The 24,790-nt window shown below is 37.1% G+C and overlaps 1 protein-coding gene across 3 annotated transcripts in view; it reads left to right on the top strand.

Moving 5' to 3' along the window:
* The window catches only part of LOC123880634 (forkhead box protein L2-like), a 75,738-nt gene that overhangs the window by 24,385 nt on the left and 26,563 nt on the right, over positions 1-24,790 (top strand). For all 3 annotated transcript variants that reach the window (XM_045928847.1, XM_045928846.1, XM_045928848.1), the window contains exon 3: positions 10,831-10,936. In XM_045928847.1, the coding sequence (XP_045784803.1) occupies positions 10,831-10,936 (106 nt within the window). The remainder of the gene's footprint in view (positions 1-10,830; positions 10,937-24,790) is intronic.

Raw genomic sequence — 24,790 nt, 5'->3', positions numbered from 1 at the left:
CAATACTTCGAGCGCTGTGATAAATCAGTCAGTCAGTCAGTCAGCATTTCCTTTTATAAATTTAGATTTCCTTGAAGTGTAGATAAAAATACTAAATTATGAATTCTTAGATTTACCAATACTCTTTAAACAATGTATAAAATTATTATTGTTTGGCATGGTCTAGTTACAATATTATTATTATTGATGAAATTCTGTGTTGTAGTTGCATGAAAACAATCAGTTTTGCATTAAACTGTTAGGTTAAGTCTTAGGTATATTATTTGTATTAATGAATAACGTTTCAATTCAATCCTTTTTGGAACGAAATACTCTGTTTTAAAAAAAAAAATACATGTAGGTTCCAACATTCTTTATACTTATTAAAACCGCGCTGTAACAAACGCTGAGTGTACGAAAGAAAATACTATTAGCGATTCAAAAGAAAAATCGGTTAAGTTCGAATTGAACTTGCAGACGAAAGGTTCCGCACCGTGTACAAGAAATATAAACACATTTTTTTTTAGATTTTCACGGTCGCAACTTTGAATTTTTTATTATTTTTTGGTATACCGGCAATAGAAATACACATACTGTGAAAATTTCAATTCTCTACCCATTACAATTCACTAGATACAGTCCAGCGGAGGGATACGGACGGCACGGCGGAGGTTTAGTAACAGGAACAGTACGGAACCCTAAAAAAATAATTATTAGCACGAGTAACATACAGTAAAAATCTACTTACCTTAACGTTTTTCATCGGGGTCATGTAACATTTTGCGAAATGCATAGCTGTGCATGTTTTGCGTAAACTGAACTATGTTTTTAGGTCGCTGTCCGCAATATATTCAAGGGCAACCTTACATAACGAAATCCAAGAATGGATAGACACATAGACGTATCAAAGGGTCAGCAATTTTGAAGCATAGAAAGAAAAACCGTAGATCGTACAAGAAAAACACTTTTTTTTTTTTTTAATTTCATGGTGGCCACCATTTTGAAGTTTTTGTTATTTGTTGTTATAACGGCAATTAAAATACACATCCTGTAATAATTTTTTCTCTACCTAGTACAGTTCACGAGATACAGCCCGCTGACAGACAGACGGATGGAAGCGGAGGCTTAGCACCTTACGGTACGGTACCTTGAAAACTGATAAACAGACAAACAGATCTTCGCATTTATAATATAGGTAGTGATCACAAGATACCTACTTTACACAGGTGTGCTCGCAATCGCATCCATAAAAAAGGGATTCAGCGGTATCGTCGCGAAAGTATCAATAACAAAAAGACCGGCCTCCATGGTGTAGTTCCGATGACGCCCAGTTGGACTTTATAACTGCCCGGAATGCAAGCTGGTCGAAGTTTGCATTCCTGGTAGGGTCATTAGAATCATTTTTAAATTATCTCTGGTAGAGTGAAATAAAGAAAGAAAACAGTTTGATTCTGAAATCTTCATCTGCCAAATATTAGGTAGGCATGAAATCAAAGATACCAAGTCGTTTTTAACCCCCGACCCAAAAAGAGGGGTGTTATAAGTTTGACGTGTGTATCTGTGTATCTGTGTGTCTGTGTATCTGTGTATCTGTGTATCTGTCTGTGGCATCGTAGCGCCTAAATTTAGTTTTTTTCGTTTGAAAGGTGGCTTGATCGAGAGTGTTCTTAGCTATAATCTAAAAAAATTGGTTCAGCCGTTTAAGAGTTATCAGCTCTTTTCTAGTTTTCTTGTAGAAAAGAAGGTTGGATAACCGTTAGGTTCATAATATTATGTCAATAGACAAATGTCAAGCTGTCAAGATGGACGTTGCCTAAATACATAATTATTTATTTGAAAATGATGTTTTGGAAAGCTCAAATACTTTGGATCGTCGGGGGTGTTATAAATTTTTAATTTACACTTGTTAAGAGCCTATATAAAAGGGGTCTCTCCGTCACTCGCTTCATACAAACGTAGTTCCAATTTCATTTGAATATTAAGCAACCAAAGTCCACGAAATTTTGCAGACATATTATAGAAACTAATATCTATGTCTGTGGTTTTCCAGATTTCTGTTAAAATATTCGGTTTCAAAGTTACGCGGTCTTAAAAATTTACATACAAATCTTTGAGCCCCTGTAATTTTAAAACTACATATTTTTAGAAAAATCTAAAACACCACAGACAAAGATATTCGTTTCTAGAATATGTCTGCAAAATTTCATGGACTTTGGTTGCTTAATATTCAAATGAAATTGAACTACGAATGTATGAAGCGAGTGACAGAGAGAACCCTGTTAAGATCGTAGCTCACTTATACGACACAGCTCCCGCACGGTAAAAAAATAAACGTTCGAATATGAGCTTAAAGTCTGTACATAAATTTTATAGTGACAACATACAATTGCATACAACATGCAGCAAGCGAGATTGCCGCAATCATCTACTCGATGGTTGGCGTTTCGTTTACCACACGATTCAAGCGGCCCATGCGTCTATAGCGTGCAGGCCACTCAAACAAGTTACGTGCGCAGGAGGAAGACGTAGGTACTGCTAGCTGTCATCGCGTGGACAGCGAGCTTTCTGCTAGCTGACGGCGCGTGGCCGACGAGCGGACACTTCGATTTGAGCACCGTGCATGTGTTGTGTGGGAACGGTGTCGTGTAAATGAGCTATGACTTTTAGCGCCAATTTTATTGTAAGTAACATATTTTGACGCCTGCCAGTGTAGGAAGCCTCGATGTTTTATTAGAAGTTCTCTATTTGTCGTGAACTGTGACCCTGGCCTGGTGGGGAGCCATATAATATGAACTCTAGTATGCCCTAGGCCAGGAATCGGTAACCTGCGCATGCGTCTCTTTCGATTTAAAGTTGCACTCACCAGTTCCATACACATTATCATTTTTAACCCCCGACACAAAAAGAGGGGTGTTATAAGTTTGACGTGTGTATCTGTGTATCTGTCTGTGGCATCGTAGCTCCTAAACTAATGAACCGATTTTAATGTAGTTTTTTTTTGTTTGAAAGGTGGCTTGATCGAGAGTGTTCTTAGCTATAATCCAAGAAAATCGGTTCAGCCGTTCGAAAGTTATCAGCTCTTTTTTAGTTACTGTAACCTTTACTTGTCGGAGGTGTTATAAATTTTTAATTTGAAATCGTGCAATGTATCCCTGATTGAGTAAGTTATTAAGATCTTCGGGTCAACATATTCGTGCGAGCAAGCGTTCTCTTTTATGAATATAATAAAAAGTAAACTAGAATCCAAATAAGCACTAACTAATAAAAATCTAAAGTCGTAGGTACTTGAAACTAAACAAGTGTAAATTAAAAATTTATAACACCCCCGACGATCCAAAGTATTTGAGTTTTCCAAAACATCATTTTCAAATAAATAATTATGTATTTAGGCAACGTCCATCTTGACAGCTTGACATTTGTCAATTGACATAATATTAGGAACCTAACGGTTATCTAACCTTCTTTTCTACAAGAAAACTAGAAAAGAGCTGATAACTCTTAAACGGCTGAACCAATTTTTTTAGATTACAGCTAAGAACACTCACAATCAAGCCACCTTTCAAACAAAAAAAAAGTAAATTAAAATCGGTTCATTCGTTTAGGCGCTACGATGCCACAGACAGATACACAGATACACAGATACACAGATACACAGACACACAGATACACAGATACACAGACACACAGATACACAGATACACACGTCAAACTTATAACACCCCTCTTTTTGGGTCGGGGGTTAAAAAAGCAACAAGTTCTGAGCCAGATTTATCCAAACTTTTAAAAGCATGCAAAACCAATGCTCCCATATTGATGTTACTATATATTATTCAATAACTTTGGATTAACTATTTTATTACTCTACCTAAAATATATTTTTTTGGTTTTTGTATTTTTTTAATGGTTTTTAATGGTTGTAAACAGCCCATCCAGTAGCTGTGCTCAAAGCTGTGCGTTGATAGATCAGTCAGTCAGTCAGTCAGTCAGTTTTTGCTTCTATATTTATATAGATACTAACTTATGCCTGCGACATCGTTCGCGTGGTCTACGTTGATAGAACGAGGTCTAGGAATTGGTCAGATTTTCAGCGTATCATCATCTTCATCAGCCTGTGGAAGCTCATTGTTGGACATAGGCCTTCCCTAAAGATCGCTACTACACTCGGTCCTCGGCCTTCCTAATCCAGCCACTTCCCGCCAGCCGTATATAGGTATAGATTATTATAATTATTATGGATATGGGCATACAGGTGTAATTTTCTAACCGTCCGCAAAGCTTTAGGTGGGCGTGCACGTGGCACGCGGCGGTTCGTGCTAGTGCGCGGCTCGTGGGTGGCCCTCTAGCACATTTTTACACACGTATTCAAGTCCTCCGCTTGTTCAGCTAGTGGCTACGAAACGAGCCATTTATGAACAGCGGACGCTAGTCGCGGAATCCAGATGAATATACAAGTTGTAGCCAAAACGGTAGCAAAAAGAAAGACCGGTGATAGTGCAGATGATAATAATTTCTAAGTCTCTGGTTTGGTCTGGTGGAGAGTTTCGACCGTGGCTAGCTAACACCCAAAGCCACAGCCATGCCGTTAACCGATTTAGCGTTCCGGTACGATGCCGTGTAGAAATCAAAGGGGTATGGATTTATTAAAAATTGCAAGGCCCCTTCCAGGTTAGCCCGCTTTCATCTTAGACTGTATCATCACTTACGACCAGATGAGATTGCAATCAAGGGCTAACTTGTATCTGAATAAAAAAAAGGTAGACTGACAACATCAAAATGAATTGTACAAGACTTTGGTGTGTGGAAGTCCTTCTCCCAACAACAGACCTATGTCCAGCGGTGAACCTCTATTGGTTGATGACGACGACACACAATTGACGGCCGTTTGAAAAATTCTACTCAGGACTGGGCCTTATCCGCTAATTCAAGGGCCCAAGTCTACACTCCATCCGAAAATCGATCTTATTAACAGCTTTTTAAAGTAAAACGTTTAAAAGCTGCGTAGAAAGATTTCTGCTCTACAGCTTGTTACAAGTAGCCACTACTCTACAATGGACCTATTTCACGAGCCAGTTGGCTTTGTTGCCATTTTTAATTACTGCTTAAGAAGTTAATATCAAGATCAATTTTTAGGGTTCCGTACTCAAAACGAAAAAAGGAACTTTCATAAGATAACTTCGTTGACTGTCTTTCTGTTTGTCGTGTCTGTCAATTCGGGGGACTTACCTAAAAACCTATAGGTTCCGTTGTCCGAGAACCATGCTTGGCAGCTAGCAATGTGTAGCAGTATAGCAGATAAAGGAAAAAATCTAAAAACCCTAAAAAATTAAGATTTGTGTTCCCGAACAAATAATTAGTTTACCAAATCACATCAAGATGGCACTGTCCGTCATAAACTTGCAAATTTTTAACATACTGATTTGAAATTCCTTGTACAATGGTGCGGAGCACTTTCGTGTGCGAATCCGACTCGCACTTGACCGCTTTTATTTTGTAAACTTTAACTACTGACTTTTGAAATCGAAAGGATCGATGAAAATTGAATCTCTACTATTGTAAAATTATGAACGTACGATCGTAAAATTTAAATTGTAATGTAAAATCAAAATCACCATGATCCAAACTGCATGGTAGCTGATCGTTCCTCCCTCAATACGCAGAGAAACTTTCAGGTGTTATAAAATAACGAAAGTTTGGCACACGCTGGCTTTTAGTCACTTAGGATACCTAATCAGACTTAGTACCTACCTAATAACTATAGGATTTAAAAAAATTGAATTTACAAAACCAACTTTTCAACCTTGTTCAAATAATAAATTTTATTTTAATTTCTAATATTCTTAATTATATAATAATAATTAATATTTTGGAAGCATTAATCTTGTTTGGTAGGTGGTTACGAAAAATAGTTACCAATATGGATGGCCGAACAACATTTGCAAAGATATTATTTTAATGATTTAAATCACTTTTCCAACAGTGTTCAATGCAGCATTTCAAAAAAATATGTAAAAATTGATTCAAATAAATAAAATGGCCTGAGACATAGCTTATGTCGTGTTTCACGATTTATTTTCGATCGGATCCATGCGCAAGACGGCGCACGGTTGAAAAATTGTACCTAAAGTATGATAGATGCATTTGACGATTCAAAAGTATTTGTAAAATTTAAATTGAATTATGAATATTTTATTTATTTACTTATTGATTTATTTAAGTATAGAGCAAGATCTCAGGACCACAAGCCATCAATCAGGGAAAATTATCTACGTTATTCCCGCATGCTATAAATAACAAAAAACGGATGAAGTTGCGGGAGAAAGCTAGTTGTCTATAGAATAGGTAAGCCCACCCGTGTGAAGACAGCTTTACATAATAAATAAAGTAAAGCTTAGCACACACTGGACACTTAATAATAGCGCCGCCCAGGTAATGCCGCTGCCAAAACATTTCACTCTACGATGTGAGAACGTAAACATACTGACAACTTATTAGTAGTGATTTGTCTCCGGCATAAACCGTGATAGCTTAGTGGCAAGAATGCGTAATATTAACCATAATAGAGTCCGAAATTCGAAGCATCCTAAGCAAAGTAGTTAAATAGTAGCTAGATATTATAGGTTCAAGTATACACTCTATATTCGCTCACTCTCACAGTCCGATGGGATGGAAATCCGACACGACCGGAGAGAAATCAGACGCAGGAACGACAGCTTTACGTGCTCTCCGAAGCACGTGGTACACCGCCAACTTCCTCGTACCGGCAACTAGTACTGAGAATTTGTTAACAGAAAAACCGACCCGGGAATCGAACCCAGGAACTTGTCAGCCACAGTCGAACATGCTAACCACAACAAGTGATAACAAGTAAATTATTTTATTATAAAAAGTCGTTACAATTATAAACGTCTTTCGGAATTTCCCGAACTTTCAACTGAAATTCTCAAATTCGTTTCGAGATTGTGGGTTCGAAAACGGCCATTAATTACGTAGTTATTTTCGTTTAATCCCATGCCCACGACTCACTCTCGCTTCGTCACCGTGTCCAAGTTACTATATTTTTCATACTAATTTATAAGGCGGCTAAATTGAGATGATACACGCATATTCAAGCGTTTATCTTGTGGTTAAACTTGTAGTTAAACTTAAGATCGTCTAGTTGTAAATTTTCATACAGAAAGCGATAACATTTTTCGTTGTAGGTTTTGCAGGTTTCATCAGGGTGTTTTCCTTCTCCAAAATGTTAGAGGTCCGTGCCTGTGATCTAAACCCCAACCTGCCGATTAAGAAGCGGATGTCTTAATCTTCTGGCTTCACGGAAGACCAGCGTTCCCGACACAGGCACAGCAAATGCTGAGTGGAGTCCATTTTGGTACCACACATCACGCATCTCATTTTATGTCGAGTTTATATAAGTTATCTTATTTTTGTGCCTTCAGGTCCAAAATGTTGAATTCCTAAAATGTTGAATTCTCATAATTGACTCTTATTAATCATAATAAACTGCTTTTCTTTTTTTCTTTCTTTCTTTCTAATCATTAGGTTATCACAGCTTAGTTATATATATAATTATGATTAAAATATACTTACCATCTGCAAATCTAAGTTTGGGATCGCCCCCTGCCTTCGCGTCGATATACGACGTCGAGACACGTGTTTACGATATTTTTCTAATGTTAATATTAAATCGAATCTGAGGATGGCCAATAAATACACAACGATATCTATTTTTGAATGCGTGGGATGCTTTCTCTCTTGAATGAACAAGTCGACCCTCCTCGTAATATGCTTGTAAAACACTGCCAAAGATGAAGGCGGCTAGCGGATAGTTTCATACCATTCCTACAGGTGGAATTATAGGTATTTGTTTGACGTGACGACGCGTTTGGAGGGCAATACTTGATTATGGTATCATTAAGCGTCTTTGATATTGGAGGTGTGAAGTGCAAGTACGTATAAGTACTTTTACTAAATACCCATATGATTTTATTTTATTTCATCAGACAACAAAGATCCACAATATAATATGTTAGTTACCATCACATACAAACTAATGCAGACATTCAGTACGCTTTGAAAAAGCAATCCTGTTTATCTGCTGTCACCTTAGGTATAATATTGGGACTTCTTTCAAACCTACTTTTAAATGAGGCGATCCTTTTTCGATTATAAAAATATAATTATTAAAATAATTAAGTTTGTAAGTATGGGCTGTAGGAATAATCTCCGAAACTATTTACCTAATTTCAAAAATTCTTTCCATGATATGTAGCTATTATATGGTATTATATGTAAGTACTATAAAGCTATAGATAGCTCGGGAATAAAGTTCCCTTGCGGTTACAAATCATTGCAAAAAATGCAGTTCCTGAAGGTTACGAGCACGAAGTTGCAAGCAAAAGCTAGTCGCTTATATAAATACAGATTCAGATTCAGACTCCACGGTGAACATAGGGATAAGTACAGAGTCGTGTAATTATCGTGGATTAGAGAATCGCTCGCAACTCATCGCTCGCGCCACGCGCTTTCGCTTTTTGACAGAGTCAGCTATATCGATCTGATTTGTTCGCAACAGCTGCCCATGCACCTATTAACCACTGATACATGTTTGTCAGCCGGCTATTAGCAGGAAAGAGATACAATTCCAAACTCATCCACATCGGAGCGAGATCGATTCATTTTCTCCGATTCACGGGCGATATTTATTCGTTGCATCGTGACACTCCAGAAAAAATCTCGTCCCGAAAAATTCGTATTACTTTAGGTTCTGTACGCACTGTATCTGATCCGAATCTGAGAATTCTCGATCTGAACTACCCGTAGTATTACCGTTCGGTAGTGCCAGCAAACACGGCGGGCTATAAGGCTCTATTCGAACTGCATTATTTGTATGAAGGGTTGCACAGCAGATCCGAATTTCACTTTCCGAAGCCAAAATACCTTCATTTCGTTTCGCATTGTTCATCTGATATTGCTTACATGCACTGGTGCATTGTCTAGCCTGCGGCGCAGTTTGGCGAGATATAGTCTGTAAGGATTTTTTTCGGGTCTTAAATAAATCAATTAAAAAAAAGCCATTGCGGGTCAAAAAATTATGCAAACAACATCTATCTTAGATTATTATTAATTAGGTAGATTATTTTGACGATTCAAAAGCACTTGTAAAAGTTTAATTGAATAAAAATAATTTGAATTTGAATTTGAATTTGAATTTATCAAAACGGACCAGTGTAAAATTTATTTGATCCAAGTTTTCTAGATCTGAATTTTCTCGGATACCGGTTAGATGCAGAGTCAAAAAAGCTTCAGCTTTAGCTTTCGGAAGATGTTGCCGCCACCACCATCTTCTGGATGACTCGGATTCGGATCGGACGCAGCAAGCAGTGCACCAAGCGCTACGTATTATAAAATAATTGTGATAAACTCGGTTCAAGAATAAAGTTGTGGATTAATATTCTCGGCTTCGGAGAGTGAAATTAATACAAACAAATAATACAACTGCTACTTTGGACCGGGAATTCTCAGATTCGGATTGGATTCGGATCGGATGCAGTGCGAAAAGAGCTCGATATAGCTCGCAGTGTTCGCTGGCAGGCCATTTCTCTCGCATCTATATAAAGAAAATATTGGTCAAGGAGTATGAGTTATGTACCTATACAATGTTTATGTTTTTAACCCCCGACCCAAAAAGAGGGGTGTTATAAGTTTGACGTGTGTATCTGTGTGTCTGTGTATCTGTGTATCTGTGTATCTGTGTATCTGTGTATCTGTCTGTGGCATCGTAGCGCCTAAACGACTGAACCGATTTTAATTTACTTTTTTTTGTTTGAAAGGTGGGTTGATCGAGAGTGTTCTTAGCTATAATCCAAAAAAATTGGTTCAGCCGTTTAAAAGTTATCAGCTATTTTCTAGTTTTCTTGTAGAAAAGAAGGTTAGATAACCCTTAGGTTCATAATATTCAAGTGTCAATTGACAAAAAAATGTCAAGCTGTCAAGATGGACGTTGCCTAGATATACATAATTATTTATTTGAAAATGATTTGTCGGGGGTGTTGAAAATTTTTAATTTACACTTGTTTATTCGATGATTAGCTGACCCGGCCACATTCAGACAGAAATTCTGAAAATTCGTTCTTATTGTGGAGTTGAGGAACTAAATCACGGCTCTCCAAACTTTTTAGTCTGAAGCGTAAAATAAACTATGGGACGCATCCATAAGCCGCGGTTTACAGCCGCGAATTCTTTCTGAAGCGAGCTGAAAGTCCAATCTATACTGTTTACCATTTAGGTAAATACTAATTGATGCCCGCGACGTCATTCCCTTGGATATATGTTTTTAAAAATTCCGTAGAAACTCATTGATTTTCCGGGATAAAAAGTGGCCTATGTGTTAGTCTAGGGCATAATCTATCTCCATTCTAAATTTCAGCCATATAAACCAGCCAAACTTTCGCGTTTATAATATTAGTATGAAATAGGATAATCTTTGATGGTGTACGCTTTTTTCAGGAGCATAAATAAAATACAATTTTTGTAGTATACGAGTAAGTAGATACTTTTGATAGATTTGTTTTTACTATTGTATCAAGGTAGGTCTGAAATTGATTGTGGAATTTTTATATTCGATCGAAAATAAATAAAATAATAATTGCGGTAGTAAAAAGTCGTCATCGGTGACTATAAATAGGGCAATGAACACGTGTCAGTCAGTATTACAAAAATATACGAAACTAGATGTAGCCCGCGACTTCGACCGCGTGAATTTAAGTTTTTAAAAAAATTACGGAGATAAAGTAGTAGTAAATAAGGCTTAAGTTGGTTTAAATGCTAAATTAACCAGGACCTTTTTACCAGGAGCTGTCAATACACGCGGTATCAACCCACGAGCTGCTCAAGCCGAAAGATGAGCCCACTTACAGCTTGGCTTCATCTACCTTATGTTCTGTCCTGCCTCATACAGGTAAGTGAATACAATCACTTCTAAGGCCTAGTCCGCACAACGATTTTTATTCGCGCGATTCATTCCGCCCCGTGTATGGAACTGCGGTGCGGTGTGGCATACAACTCCATACTGCAAATAATATCCCACCAAAAACATTTCATGTAAAAAGGTTGCCAAGACTCACAAGTTCATAATGCTTTCACTGTTAAAAAGTTATGAGATCTCTAGTAGAGCCAAGCCCCTAGCTGAGCTTAGAATTGCGCTGGCCATGGGACCTATCCCAAGTCCAAAGTATATAGCTCTTAAATGCTCTCGAGTATATCACATTTATAACAATAAAGAACAAATAACTCCACTTACAAGCTCTGATTCTACAAACCCTAATTCTTGGTTAAAAAAGGACGGCTTGGCCGTTTAATGTTCGTGGAACTTTTATCTGATATGACATTTAAGCCCGGAATAGCTTGTGCGACAATCATGAAGTAAGTATAATACAAATTAGTAATTGTCGAACAAACTATTCCTTATGACCTTAATATAATATGTTATGTCATGTAATAGTTTCACGAACATTAAACGGCCAAGCCGTACTTTTTTAACCAAGATTTAGGGTTTGTAAAATCAGAGCTTGCAAGTAGAGTTATTTGTTCTTTATTGTTATAAATGTGATATACTCAAGAGCATTTAAGAGCTATATACTTTGGACTTGGGATAGGTCCCATGGCCAGCGCAATTCTAAGCTCAGCTAGGGGCTTGGCTCTACTAGAGATCTCATAACTTTTTAACAGTGAAAGCATTATGAACTTGTGAGTCTTGGCAACCTTTTTACATGAAATGTTTTTGGTGGGATTTCATTTTTTTTTGGCAGGTGCCCTAGATTTTTTTTTGGATCTATTTTTTGTAGGTACCTACATCATTTTCATGGCCCGCTCTCTATCGTTACCTCTTTTTTTAAAAGCTTTTATTCCACTTGCAATGTATGTAACTATGTTTGTTTGGGTGGAATCTTGCAACTCAATTTTAAAGCAGATATATCAAATTTCAGTCTTTTAGGACTTCAGGAAACACATTTTTTAAATGTACAGACTGGGAAAAGTTTATTTTCCTGTTGTTTGAATGAAATCCCTAGCCTACATACCAAATTTCAGTCTTCTAGGACTTAGGGAAGTACTTTAGAACTTTTGACTAGAGGGGTTTTGAATGGCAATAAATCTGAAACCATAACAGGTAGACAATTGATACTTGGTACGTTTGATAAGTCTGTCAAGGACATATTATCCTGAAAATATCAGCATTCTAGCGATAGACTTTACAAATAATTTGCTTCCCCCATACGTGGGAGTGGAGGGGGAAAATTTTGAATTTCTTAATTTTCCTGTAGTTTGTATGCAATTTCTAGTGTACACACCAAATTTCAGTCTTCTAGGACTTCGGGAAGTACCCTAGAATTACAGACTAGAAGTTTTGACTGTCAATAAATCTGAAACTATAAAAGCTAGACAATTGATACTCAATGCGTTTAATCAATCTGCCAAGGACATCTTATCCTGAAAATATCAGCATTCTAGCGACAGAATTTACAGATTTGCTTCACCCATAAGAGGCGTAGAGGGGGGGCATTTCCAATTTCTTAATTTTCCTGTAGTTTGTAGTCAATTTCTAGTCTACATACCAAATTTCAGTCTTCTAGGACTTCGGGAAGTACCTTAGAGGTTTTGAGTAGAGGTTTTGATGATCATCAGTGAGGGACGAAATCGGCGTATTTTAGGTATCAATAAATCTGTAACCATAAAAGCTAGATATTTGATACTTGGTATATTTGGTAAATTTGCTGAGGACACCTTATACTGAAAATTTCAGCTTTCTAGCGTCATCCAGACCGAAGTTATGACGAGTCGAAAATACGGCGAAACACTTCGAGAAAAAGGTACGTAGCGCCCCGGCCGCCGTTTGGCTCGTCTTGGCGGGGGCACTGCCGTGCCCCCTGATCCACACGAATTTAATTCCACGTGTTTGTATCAAGTCAAAGATTTTTCGCGAGCGAAATCGCAATGTGGTTATCTCCATGATTGTAATTGTCACAAATAACAAATATCGCGCGATTTTATTCGCTGTGCGCGCTGGCTCTAAGGGAAAGCGTCCACCAGACAGGCCGGATTTATTATTACTCTTTTCAGTATAACAAGAGGCGGCTGCTTCTTCTGAATTATATCAGGAACGTTTTTAAGTTAATTTTTAATCTTTATGAAAAGTTTTCCCATGTCTATTCTGCGATTTTTCAAAAAGAGCAGGACAATATAATTTTAATTTTAATATAATCTTTATATTGTAAAAGATTAGACAACATTGGTCATCAGGTCTTCATCATCTTGTTCTGTTCCTTTTGGACCGCATTGTAACGCAAAAACTGGTGTTCTATTTTTAAAAAGTGGTTAACTGCAAAAAGGAGTTTTTTAAATCGGTAAAAGTAGTTTTTGAAAAACTTGGAGATTTTCAAAAACTGATGTCAAGTAGTTTTTTTTTTAATCTGAAACATTAATTGATTAGTATTTTAACGCGCAACGATTTCGGTCTCTTAATCGAGTAGTATGACGTCATGTTTAGGTAAAATGACGTCGGCCGAGATCGTTGCACTACAAATCACTCAATAGTTTCCAAATAGCGCGTCGCTTCCAAAATCAATGGTTTCCAAGAAGCAGGTGAGCTCTCGCGCTGTTCCTAGTTATTTTACGTACAATTTTATTAGTTGGTAAATAGTATCATTTTTAATTTCACCATAATGGGTTATGGAACATTTGTCGAACGTTAAGATAGTGTGACGTCACACGCTAGAGCGCCACGTGTAACGATTTTGTTCTTGAAAGCGCAACTCTCAAGTTTGGACAACTTTTTCATTTGTTGATTATTTCATATAATTAATATTCTTTCATATTGTCCTTACATTTTACTTAATTTTTAGGGTTCCGTACCTCAAAAGGATACTTCGTTTTCTATCTGTCCATCTGCCCGTCTTTCTTCTGTCGTGTTTGTCGAGAAAACCTATAGGGAAAATGGAACCTAACCTAAATAAGCTTAATGGAAAGTACCATACTTTCCATTAACCTAGAATAGAATCATGAAATTTGGCAGGTTGGTAGATATTATAGCGCAAGTAAAGGGAAAAATCCGAAAACCGTGAATTTGTGGTACACGAAGTTCGTCACAAAAAAAATGTGTTCATGATCAAATAGGTATAATTAGTATTTTCAACTTTCAAAGTCAGATTAGCGTCCACGCGTCCCATTTCATATTTTATTTATTTTAAGTTATATTTTTGTTGGTACCAAATAAACAGTTTTTCTTTCTTTCTTTCTTTCTTCTAATAGTACCAAGTGAACAGATTTTTATTTGTTATTATGCATAATAGTTTTTGACTTATCGTGCAAAATATCGAAACAAATACCCAAGTGCGGAACCCTCGGTGCGCGAATCTGACTCGCACTTGCCCACTTTTTTATTAATAATTCATAAAAAATGGAAACTTCTCTTTTTTGCTAAAGTCCGCGCAGTTAGATTGCGATTTTCCACTTTTCATTCCATTTCGTCAGGAGAAGTCATTACTGCTGGGGGATCTCAATACAGTGCCCCATTGCCCCGGGATAGTAACTCTAAACTCGATCAATTAGTTACGACAAACAAAAAGGGCTCCCCAGGCTACATAATCCATACCTGCGAAAATAGTTTCTCTTCTTTATTTAATATCAAACACGTTATTACAAGTGTAAATTAAAAATTTATACACCCCCGACAAGTCAAGGTTACAGTAACTAGAAAAGAGCTGATAACTTTCAAACGGCTGAACCGATTTTCTTGGATTACAGCTAAGAACACTCTCGATCAAGCCACTTTTCAAACAAAAAACTGAATTAAAATCGGTTCATTAGCTTAGGAGCTACGATGCCACAGACAGATACACAGATACACACGTCAAACTTATAACACCCCTCTTTTTAGGTCGGGGGTTAAAAATGGAGTTCAAATAAAATAAATTAAGACAGAAAGTAAAGAGGAGTACTAAATAGAAAAGAATACTGATAGCCTAGTGGTCAAGACTTTTATTCAGAAGGTTCATGGTTTGATTCGAGGCGTACACCTCATATAACTTGTTGTTATATACGGTCTTATTAAATACTAGAGGATGCCCGCGACTTCGCCCGCTTGGATTTCGGTTTTTGTTAAATCCCGTAGGAACTCTTTGATTTTCCGGGATAAAAAGTAGTCTATGTCCTTACCCGGGATGTATCCCAAGTCTGTACCATATTTCATTAAAATCGGTTCAGCGGTTGGGCCGTGAAAATGTAGCAGACAGACAGACAGACAGACAGACGGACAGACAGACAGAAACACTTTCGCATTTATAATATTAGTATGGATATGATTATTTTGACGAACTCCCTGGCGCAGGGGTCCTATAAGTGGGAGGTCCCGAGTTCGATTCTCGGCAGGGTTTGGAATCATATAATTTCTAATTCACTGGTCTGGTCTGGTGGGAAGTTTCGGCTGTAGCTAGTTACTACTGTACTGGGAAAGCCGTGCCGCCAAGCGATTTAGCGTTCCGGTACGATGCCGGGTAGAAACCAAAGAGGTACCTATGGGTTTAATAAAAACTGCCATACACCTTCCAGGTTAGCCCGCTGTAAGATGGATCTTAGACTGCATCGTCACTTACCACCAGGTGGGATTACGGCCAAGGGTTAACTTGTATCTGAAATCTGAATTTAAGAAACAAGTTTTTTTATTTAATGCCTGTGCTTGTACATCATACCCGTGATGTCAGTGACGTCGTCAGCGTAGTTATAAGTTTTAAATTGTAAGAACTCGTTTGATTTTACGGGATTAAATGTAGCCTATATTATGGTAAATTGTTGCTGTATCTTTCTTACATAATCCCATTCTATAGATGAAAACCGTATGAAAATCCATTTAGTAGTTTGTGAGATTAAAGCCCGTACAAGCACGAACACAGCGCGGCGGGGGACTTTTTACTATAATATGTAGTGAAGACTTATTACTATTTATTACATACCTACAGATTGTAATCGAAACAAAGGCGCATTCAGGTAGCTTTAAAAGTGGAATAGGAGACCGAAAATCACCTAACGTACGGTGTTACCACATAGGAAGTTGAACTACACAGACATTATCGCCCTTATAACTATTGCAATAAGACAAAATGTTGTAACATGTTAATGTCGCCAGGCGTATCGATAATGAACGATAGCCGTACAAAGGGTAATTGTTCTCTTGAACAATATTGAAGTTTCTAGGTACTATAGGCGTTAGATAACAGGTGGACATGACGTTTTATGTAATTATATGAACGGTGATGTAGTTTTAATTGCATACGAGATGATGGGAACTGAATTTTGATCCCGCATCGACATCTGCCAAGTGTTATAGGCGAGGAGTGGCGTGAAATCAGAGAAAGCGTTCGTATGAACAATCACAGAGAGAACGTTAACAAGTGTAATTATTAAAAATTTATAACACCCCCGACAAGTGGAGGTTACAGTAACTAGAAAAGAGCTGATAACTTTCAAACGGCTGAACCGATTTTCTTGGATTATAGCTAAGAACACTCTCGATCAAGCCACCTTTCAAACAAAAAAAACTGAATTAAAATCGGTTCAGTCGTTTAGGAGCTACGATGCCACACACAGATACACAGATATACACGTCAAACTTATAACACTCCTCTTTTTGGGTCGGGGGTTAAAAATGCGCCAACGCCGGGTTTAACGGCACACTTTTTTAACGCTCCTGTGACTAAGGGCTAACCTAGAGCTTATGCCTACGGTTTCGTCCGCGTGGACTACACAAATTTCAAGCCCCTATTTAACTCCCTTTTGGGGTTGAATTTTCAAGAGCCCTATCTTAACGAATATCTACGTCATAAAAGCTATCAGCATGCCAAATATCAGCCCGATCAGTCGAGTAGTTTGAGCTGTGCGTTGATAGATCAGTCAGTCAGCTTTTCCATTTTTAACCCCCGACCCAAAAAGAGGGGTGTTATAAGTTTGACGTGTGTATCTGTGTATCTGTGTGTCTGTGTATCTGTGTATCTGTGTATCTGTCTGTGGCATCGTAGCGCCTAAACGAATGAACCGATTTTAATTTAGTTTTTTTTGTTTGAAAGGTGGCTTGATCGAGAGTGTTCTTAGCTATAATCTAAAAAAATTGGTTCAGCTGTTTAAGAGTTATCAGCTCTTTTCTAGTTTTCTTGTAGAAAAGAAGGTTAGATAACCGTTAGGTTCTTAATATTATGTCAATAGACAAATGTCAAGCTGTCAAGATGGACGTTGCCTAGATATACATAATTATTTATTTGAAAATGACGTTTTGGAAAACTTAAATACTTTGGATCGTCGGGGGTGTTATAAATTTTTAATTTACACTTGTATATGTATATATATACAGAATATGCGTGAAATCAAAGAAAAATAGTCGTTTCATAGCCTACCTAGCGTCAAATTTAGGTAACATTTGACGCCTGCCAGTGACGTCGAAGCTCGAGCGAGCCTCGGAGCCTGTTACAAGTCCCCTATTTGTCGTAAACAGTGACACAACTTGAACTTTATGGAGTTAGATACAAGCAATTTAATAATACCTTGCCTATACAAAATTTTGCGATTAATGAAAGCTTTCTATTTGAAAACTAAAAAAAAATACAATTACTCTAATGTTTCAATAGGTGTGCTTTTTGGAGTGTAAACAATTTTTTTTACATGTGATATTAATTGTAAAGGTACAGTTCAGTTTCATATCCTCGGGGCTCGGGCAAATCAGTTAAATTAAAAATCCCCAAGCGACAGTCTATAGCGAATAGCGAATAATTATTACTACCCGACTGCGGCAAAGCCCAAAAGGAGGATTACCTATGTGTTTGACTTTATTTATGTATGTCCGTTGCTAAGTCCGCTCGAAACTACTCAATGCCTCAACCGATTTTAATAAATGCACTTCATTCGATTTGTCTTGCTGGCGCAAATGTCACTGGGTACCTAACATAAAATTCCTAAATAATTAAAATAGAGGATTTTAATCGATTTAGGGCCGATTGTTCCAACGTCAAATAACTTTTATCTGAGGAATTAATTTGACGTTTTGACATATTTGTAATACAAAAACTGTCAAAACCTCAAATTTATTCTTCAGATAAAAGTTATTTGACCTTGCAAAAATCGGCCCTTCATGTGCAAGCTGAAAAAGATATCCCACCAAAAACATTTCATGTAAAAAGTTAGCCAAGACTCACAAGTTCATAATGTTTTCACTGTTAAAAAGTTATGAGATCTCTAGTAGAGCCAAGCCCCTAGCTGATCTTAGATTTGTGCTGGCCATGGGACCTATCCCAAGTCCTAAGTAATATAGCTCTTAAATATTCTTGACTATATCACATTTATAACAATAAATAACAAATCACTCTACTTACAAGCTCTGATTCTACAAACCCTACATCTTGGTAAAAAAAGACGGCTTGGCCGTTTAATAACTTTTAACGTTTAATATGTTATGTCATGTAATAGTTTTACGAACATTAAACGGCCAAGCCGTACTTTTTTTACCAAGATATAGGGTTTGTAGAATCAGAGCTTGTAAGTAGAGTGATTTGTTATTTATTGTTATAAATGTGATATAGTCAAGAATATTTAAGAGCTATATTACTTAGGACTTGGGATAGGTCCCATGGCCAGCACAAATCTAAGATCAGCTAGGGGCTTGGCTCTACTAGAGATCTCATAACTTTTTAACAGTGAAAACATTATGAACTTGTGAGTCTTGGCTAACTTTTTACATGAAATGTTTTTGGTGGGATTTCATTTCTTTTTGGCAGGTGCCCTAAATTTTTTTTGGATCTATTTCTTGTAGGTACATCATTTTCATGGCCCACTCTCTATCGTTACCTCTTTTTTTAAAAGCTTTTATTCAACTTGCAATGTACTCGTATGTAAGTATGTTTGTTCGGGTGGAATCTTGCAACTCAATTTTGAAGCAGATATACCAAATTTCAGTCTTTTAGGACTTCAGGAAACACAGATACTTGGTACGTTTGATAAATCTGCCACGGACATCTTATCATGTAAACTTTAGTATTCGAGCAACAGATTTTACAGATATGCATCTCATATACGAGGGGATGAAGGGGGACCCGATTTCGTAATTTATCTGTTGTTCATAATTCTTGAAATTCCTACTTAATGCCAAATTTCAGTCTTCTAGGACTTCAGAAAGTACCCTAGAATTTGTGACTAGAGGTTTTGAATGTCAATAAATCTGAAACTATAAAAGCTAGACAATTGATACTCAGTACGTTTAATGAATCTGCCAAGGACATCTTATCCTGAAAACATCAGCATTCTAGCGATACAATTTAAAGATTTGCTTCCCCCATACAGAGGCGTAGAGGGGTGAAATTTCCAATTTCTTAATTTTTTTGTAGTTTGTATGCAATTTCTAGTCTACGTACCAAATTTCAGTCTTCTAGGACTTCGGGAAGTACCCTAGAATTACAGACTAGAAGTTTTGACTGTCAATAAATCTGAAACTATAAAAGCTAGACAATTGATACTCAATGCGTTTAATCAATTTGCCAAGGACATCTTATCCTGAAAATATCAGCATTCTAGCGACAGAATTTACAGATTTGCTTTTCTCATAAGAGGCGTAGAGGGGGGGAAATTCCAATTTCTCAATTTTTCTGTAGTTTGTATGCAATTTCTAGTCTACACAAAAAATTTCAGCCTTCTAGAACTTCGGGAAGTACCCAAGAATTACAGACTAGAAGTTTTGACTGTCAATAAATCTGAAACTATAAAAGCTAGACAATTGATACTCAATGCGTTTAATGAATCTGCCAAAGACATCTTATCCTGAAAATATCAGCATTCTAGCGACAGAATTTACAGATTTGCTTTTCTCATAAGAGGCGTAGAGGGGGGGAAATTCCAATTTCTCAATTTTCCTGTAGTTTGTATGCAATTTCTAGTCTACATACCAAATTTCAGCCTTCTAGGACTTCGGGAAGTACCCTAGAATTACAGACTAGAAGTTTTGACTGTCAATAAATCTGAAACTATAAAAGCTAGACAATTGATACTCAATGCGTTCAATCAATTTGCCAAGGCCATCTTATCCTGAAAATATCAGCATTCTAGCGACAGAATTTACAGATTTGCTTTTCCCATAAGAGGCGTAGAGGGGGGGCATTGCCAATTTCTTAATTTTCCTGTAGTTTGTATGCAATTTCTAGTCTACATACCAAATTTCAGCCTTCTAGGACTTCTGGAAGTACCCTAGAATTACAGACTATGAATTGTGATGATCATCAGTGAGGGACGAAAACGGCGTATTTTAGGTATCAATAAATCTGTAACCATAAAAGCTAGATATTTGATACTTAGTATATTTGGTAAATTTGCTGAGGACACCTTATACTGAAAATTTCAGCTTTCTAGCGTCATCCAGACCGAAGTTATGACGGGTCGAAAATACGGCGAAACACTTCGAGAAAAAGGTACTACGTAGCGCCCCGGCCGCCGTTTGGCTCGTCTTGGCGGGGGCACTGTCGTGCCCCCTGATAATTATATGATAATTTCATATGGAAGGACCTAATATTATTTTTAAAGGTATTTACAATGTAGATATGTACTTATGCTAGATTCTTTTGGACCAATCATCCCATCTCCTGGAGTCCACGGGTGCCCGGAGGTCTGGGAGTTACCTCGGTCAGCATATTATAGTCAACGAGGTAACGCAGACAGCGTTCTGGGCACCAATCAAAAATATCATCTAACCATTGTAATGACAACGATGATATTTTTAACCTCGACCCAAAAAGAGGGGTGTTACAAGTTTGACGTGTGTATCTGTCTGTGGCATCGTAGCTCCTAAACGAACGAACCGATTTCAATTTAGTTTTTTTTTTGTTTGAAAGGTGGCTTGAGCGAGCATATTAAAACAAAATTAGAAATCCAAGAGTGAAGCTCGCCCGACTTCATACCTAGGTGCATTACACGTGTAGCTAAACAAAAGTTATTTTTTACTTTTTAGTGTTTGTCGTTTTTGAAGTCGGTTTTATTTTTCTTTTGAAAATTTTTTATTTCACAATTTTTAGTGGCCCTGTTTACTGTACTATAATATGCTGTGCCCAGTTAAAACCCTACTGTTTACTAAGCTATTACACTGATCGCGAGCAATTTGCTCCTATCCATTGAGGAGTTCTGTTCTCCATCTCCGAAGATATTCATCAGATCTTCACAAAATTTATATGGGACCACCTGCACAGTATACCCTTTCAAACAAAAAAAAAATTTTCCAAATCGGTCCAGGGGTCTTTGAGTAATCGGGGAACATACATAAAAAAAAAAAATAAAAAAAAAAAAAGATCCCGACGAATTGAGAACCTCCTCCTTTTTTGGAAGTCGGTTAAAAATAGATCTAAACGATGTTACATCCAAAGAAATGTGGGTCTCCAAAAATTTTTAATTTCAAGTTTTTAATATATAAATTTACAATGCATAAAAATACACAGTTTCATATGCAAATTCAGCCAAATCAAACAACTCCAGGCGACAGTCAACAGACTCTGCAGCAAATAACTAGTAATTTTGGCTTTGATCATTCATTCGTGGTTGGGAATTTGCTACGAAAACACTAGGTATGCAGAATTTAATCTCACTTCAATATAACATACACAGATCAGGGTGATTGCATATTATCTGAATGACCACTGCCATTTCGATCCTGCAGTTTGTAATAATTAAATAAAGCCTTTATTGTTTCTTACATGCACTTCTTATCAACCCCCGACCCAAAAAGAGGGGTGTTATAAGTTTGACGTGTATATCTGTGTATATGTCTGTGGCATAGTAGCTCCTAAACTAATGCGATTTCAACTTCGTTTTTTTTTGTTTTAAAGGTGGCTTGGCTTGATCGAGCTGTTCTTAGCTAATAATCCAAGAAAACTCGGTTCAGCCGTTCGAAAGTTATCAGCTCTTTTCTTGTTACTGTAATCTTCACTTGTCGAGGGTGTCATAAATTTTTAATTTACACGTGTATTATACGTGTATAACTCCTCTTTTTGCATCGGGGGTTCAAAATACTGTCTTATAAATAACCACACGGACACCAAATTAGTATCAACATTGCACCCGTGCGAAGCCGGGGCGGGTCGCTAGTTATGTTACTTATAAAAAGGAAATAAATCAGTTCGCTGGTATGGAGTGTCGGGGTTCCAGTTTCCTATCACAGCCACCATTGTCGTAACTTTTCACGTCTAATTGCTAATTAGGTAAATGCCTTCAGGCTTCAAGGATTCATTTAGAGGCTCCAAATTTAGGAGTGTACCTCCGCCAAATAAATAGAGCTTTGATGCGATTGCTGAATACTTATTTTTAAACCCCGACCCAAAAAGAGGGGGTTAAAAATAAGTATTCAGCAATCAAATTTGACGTGTGTATCTGTGTATCCGTCTGTGGCATCGTAGCTCCTAAACTAATGAACCGATTTTAATTTAGTTTTTTTTTTTTGTTTTGAAGGGTGGCTTGATCGAGAGTGTTCTTAGCTATAATCCAAGAAAATCGGTTCAGCCGTTTTAAAGTTATCAGCTCTTTTCTAGTTCTTACTGTAACCTTCACTTGTCGGGGGTGTTATAAATTTTTAATTTACACTTGTGTACTGCCAAATAATATCTGACCCAAATATATTTAGACAAATTAGGTAAGTCGAGACATCTTAAAAATAACTGTTACAATTACATTAAATGGCTATCATTGTTTTATTTTTATTTCTAATAATAATAAAAGTTTTTCTAATAATTTTTTTACAGTAAATGAAGTACAAATAAAGTATAAACATCTTAAATATAACTGTTCCAATTATTTTTTTATAAAACTGGTCAAGTGCGAGTCCTTGTACATGAAGGGTTCCGTATCACCGTACAAAAATAGCAAATATTTTTTTGTTATAAAAGCACAAATTCACAGTTTTCGGATTTTACCCTTCACTTGTGCTTTAAAATCTACCTTTTTGCCAAATTTCATGATTCTAGGCCAACGGGAAGTACCCTATAGGTTTTCTTGACAGACACAACAGCCAGACAGACAGGCAGACAACAAAGTGACCCTATAAGGCTTCCTTTTTCTCGATTAAACCGATTTTGAATTTTATTTCATCAGTAGAAAGCTGATTTCATCAGCAGTATTACTCCAGAGTGACATAGGCAAATTTTTAATTAAAAAAATTAGAGGTCCCTACGAAAATTGTTAATAAGTTACGTGCGAATCCAAGGTGGGTCGCTATTACCTATATAATAAGTAAGTGACGCGCGAGTCGAATTAGGCGAGTAGCAACGTATGCCAGGCATTATATAGTAGCCATTTTTCTACACGCTTCGCAAAAAAGGAGTGTAATATTTCACTCACACACATCACATATGTGTGTGATATTTTATTGCATAAAGCGAGCATACCTCCGAAAAGTTAGAGATGCGTGCCCGGAATCGAACCCCTGACGCGACGGATTTCATAACCACCAGGCTATACAACAGTTCTCAAAGTCAAATCTATTAAAAGTATGCTCCTGAAAAAAGCTTATTATACAATCGAAGATTATGTAAATGACAAAAAAGCTTGGATTTGATGCGCTCCAGCAATACACGGCGCTGCAATTGCTTGTATACAGTATGGCATATTATTGTAAATTGTAAATTTGAAAAGAGCAACCGCCGAGTTTCTTGCTGGTTCTTCTCGGTAGGAACAGCATTCCGAACCAGTGGTAGATTATTTTGACGATTCAAAAGCACTTGTAAAAGTTTAATTGAATAAAAATAATTTGAATTTGAATTTGAATTTGAAAGGTGTGTGAAGTCAGCTAATCTATGGTTTATTTCTATGAGAGGAAACGCTTGCTCACAGTAGTAGGCTGCCGATGGGTTGAGGTGATGAATGTTTTGTATATAAACTCTTCATTTTGTCCGTATCCCTAATGGGTGCTTACCTTTAAATAATCTTTACAAATAAACCATTTTCCGTGCTTTCACGCATGTATTAGCGCAAGTAACATGTACATGCAATAATGATAAAGTAATCGCAAATGAATAATAATCGATTTGATATCGCAAGTAATCGATTTTACGAGATCGTTCCTGTAGGTGACGATACAAATGGTAAAATCGATTAATGTCGACGTCAAATCAATTATGGTGTAAACTGTTGTAAACTTTGCCACGCATTAAATATCGATATAGACGTTTATGTACTCTTAACATCAATATAAATGTTATGACACTGTAAGATTATACAATTAATGTGACAAGGGTCTATGGAAGCTACCGAATTCCAAACCAATGCAAGTTAGAATAAATAAAAAATAGGTACCTACTTGTAAAAGTTTAATTGAATAAAAAATATTTTTAACCCCCGACCCAAAAAGAGGGGTGTTATAAGTTTGACGTGTGTATCTGTGTGTCTGTGTAAAATGATGTTTTGGAAAACTCAAATACTTTGGATCGTCGGGGGTGTTATAAATTTTTAATTTACACAGATTTACACTTGTTATTTATTGAATTATTTAAATGAGAGATGTTTGCATAGAGCGAGTGACGGACAGACGGACGGAAAAACTGATAGATGCTGGGGTTGCAGGAATGGCGACCTTACACCGGAAAGCGCAGCGTTGGAAGACCCCCACTGGACGGACGATATCAGGCGGCAAGACCGTGGCGTGTAGAAGTCCCTACAAGAGACTTATGTCCAGCAGTGGACGTATATCATTCGTTGATGACGATGGTGATGATCATGAGTTACGGAGATACCCCTCTGTTTCGTATTTTGC

The sequence above is a fragment of the Maniola jurtina genome, chromosome Z, assembly GCF_905333055.1.
Source record: "Maniola jurtina chromosome Z, ilManJurt1.1, whole genome shotgun sequence".
NCBI lineage: Eukaryota > Metazoa > Arthropoda > Insecta > Lepidoptera > Nymphalidae > Maniola > Maniola jurtina.
This window is presented reverse-complemented; position numbering and strand designations above follow the sequence as displayed.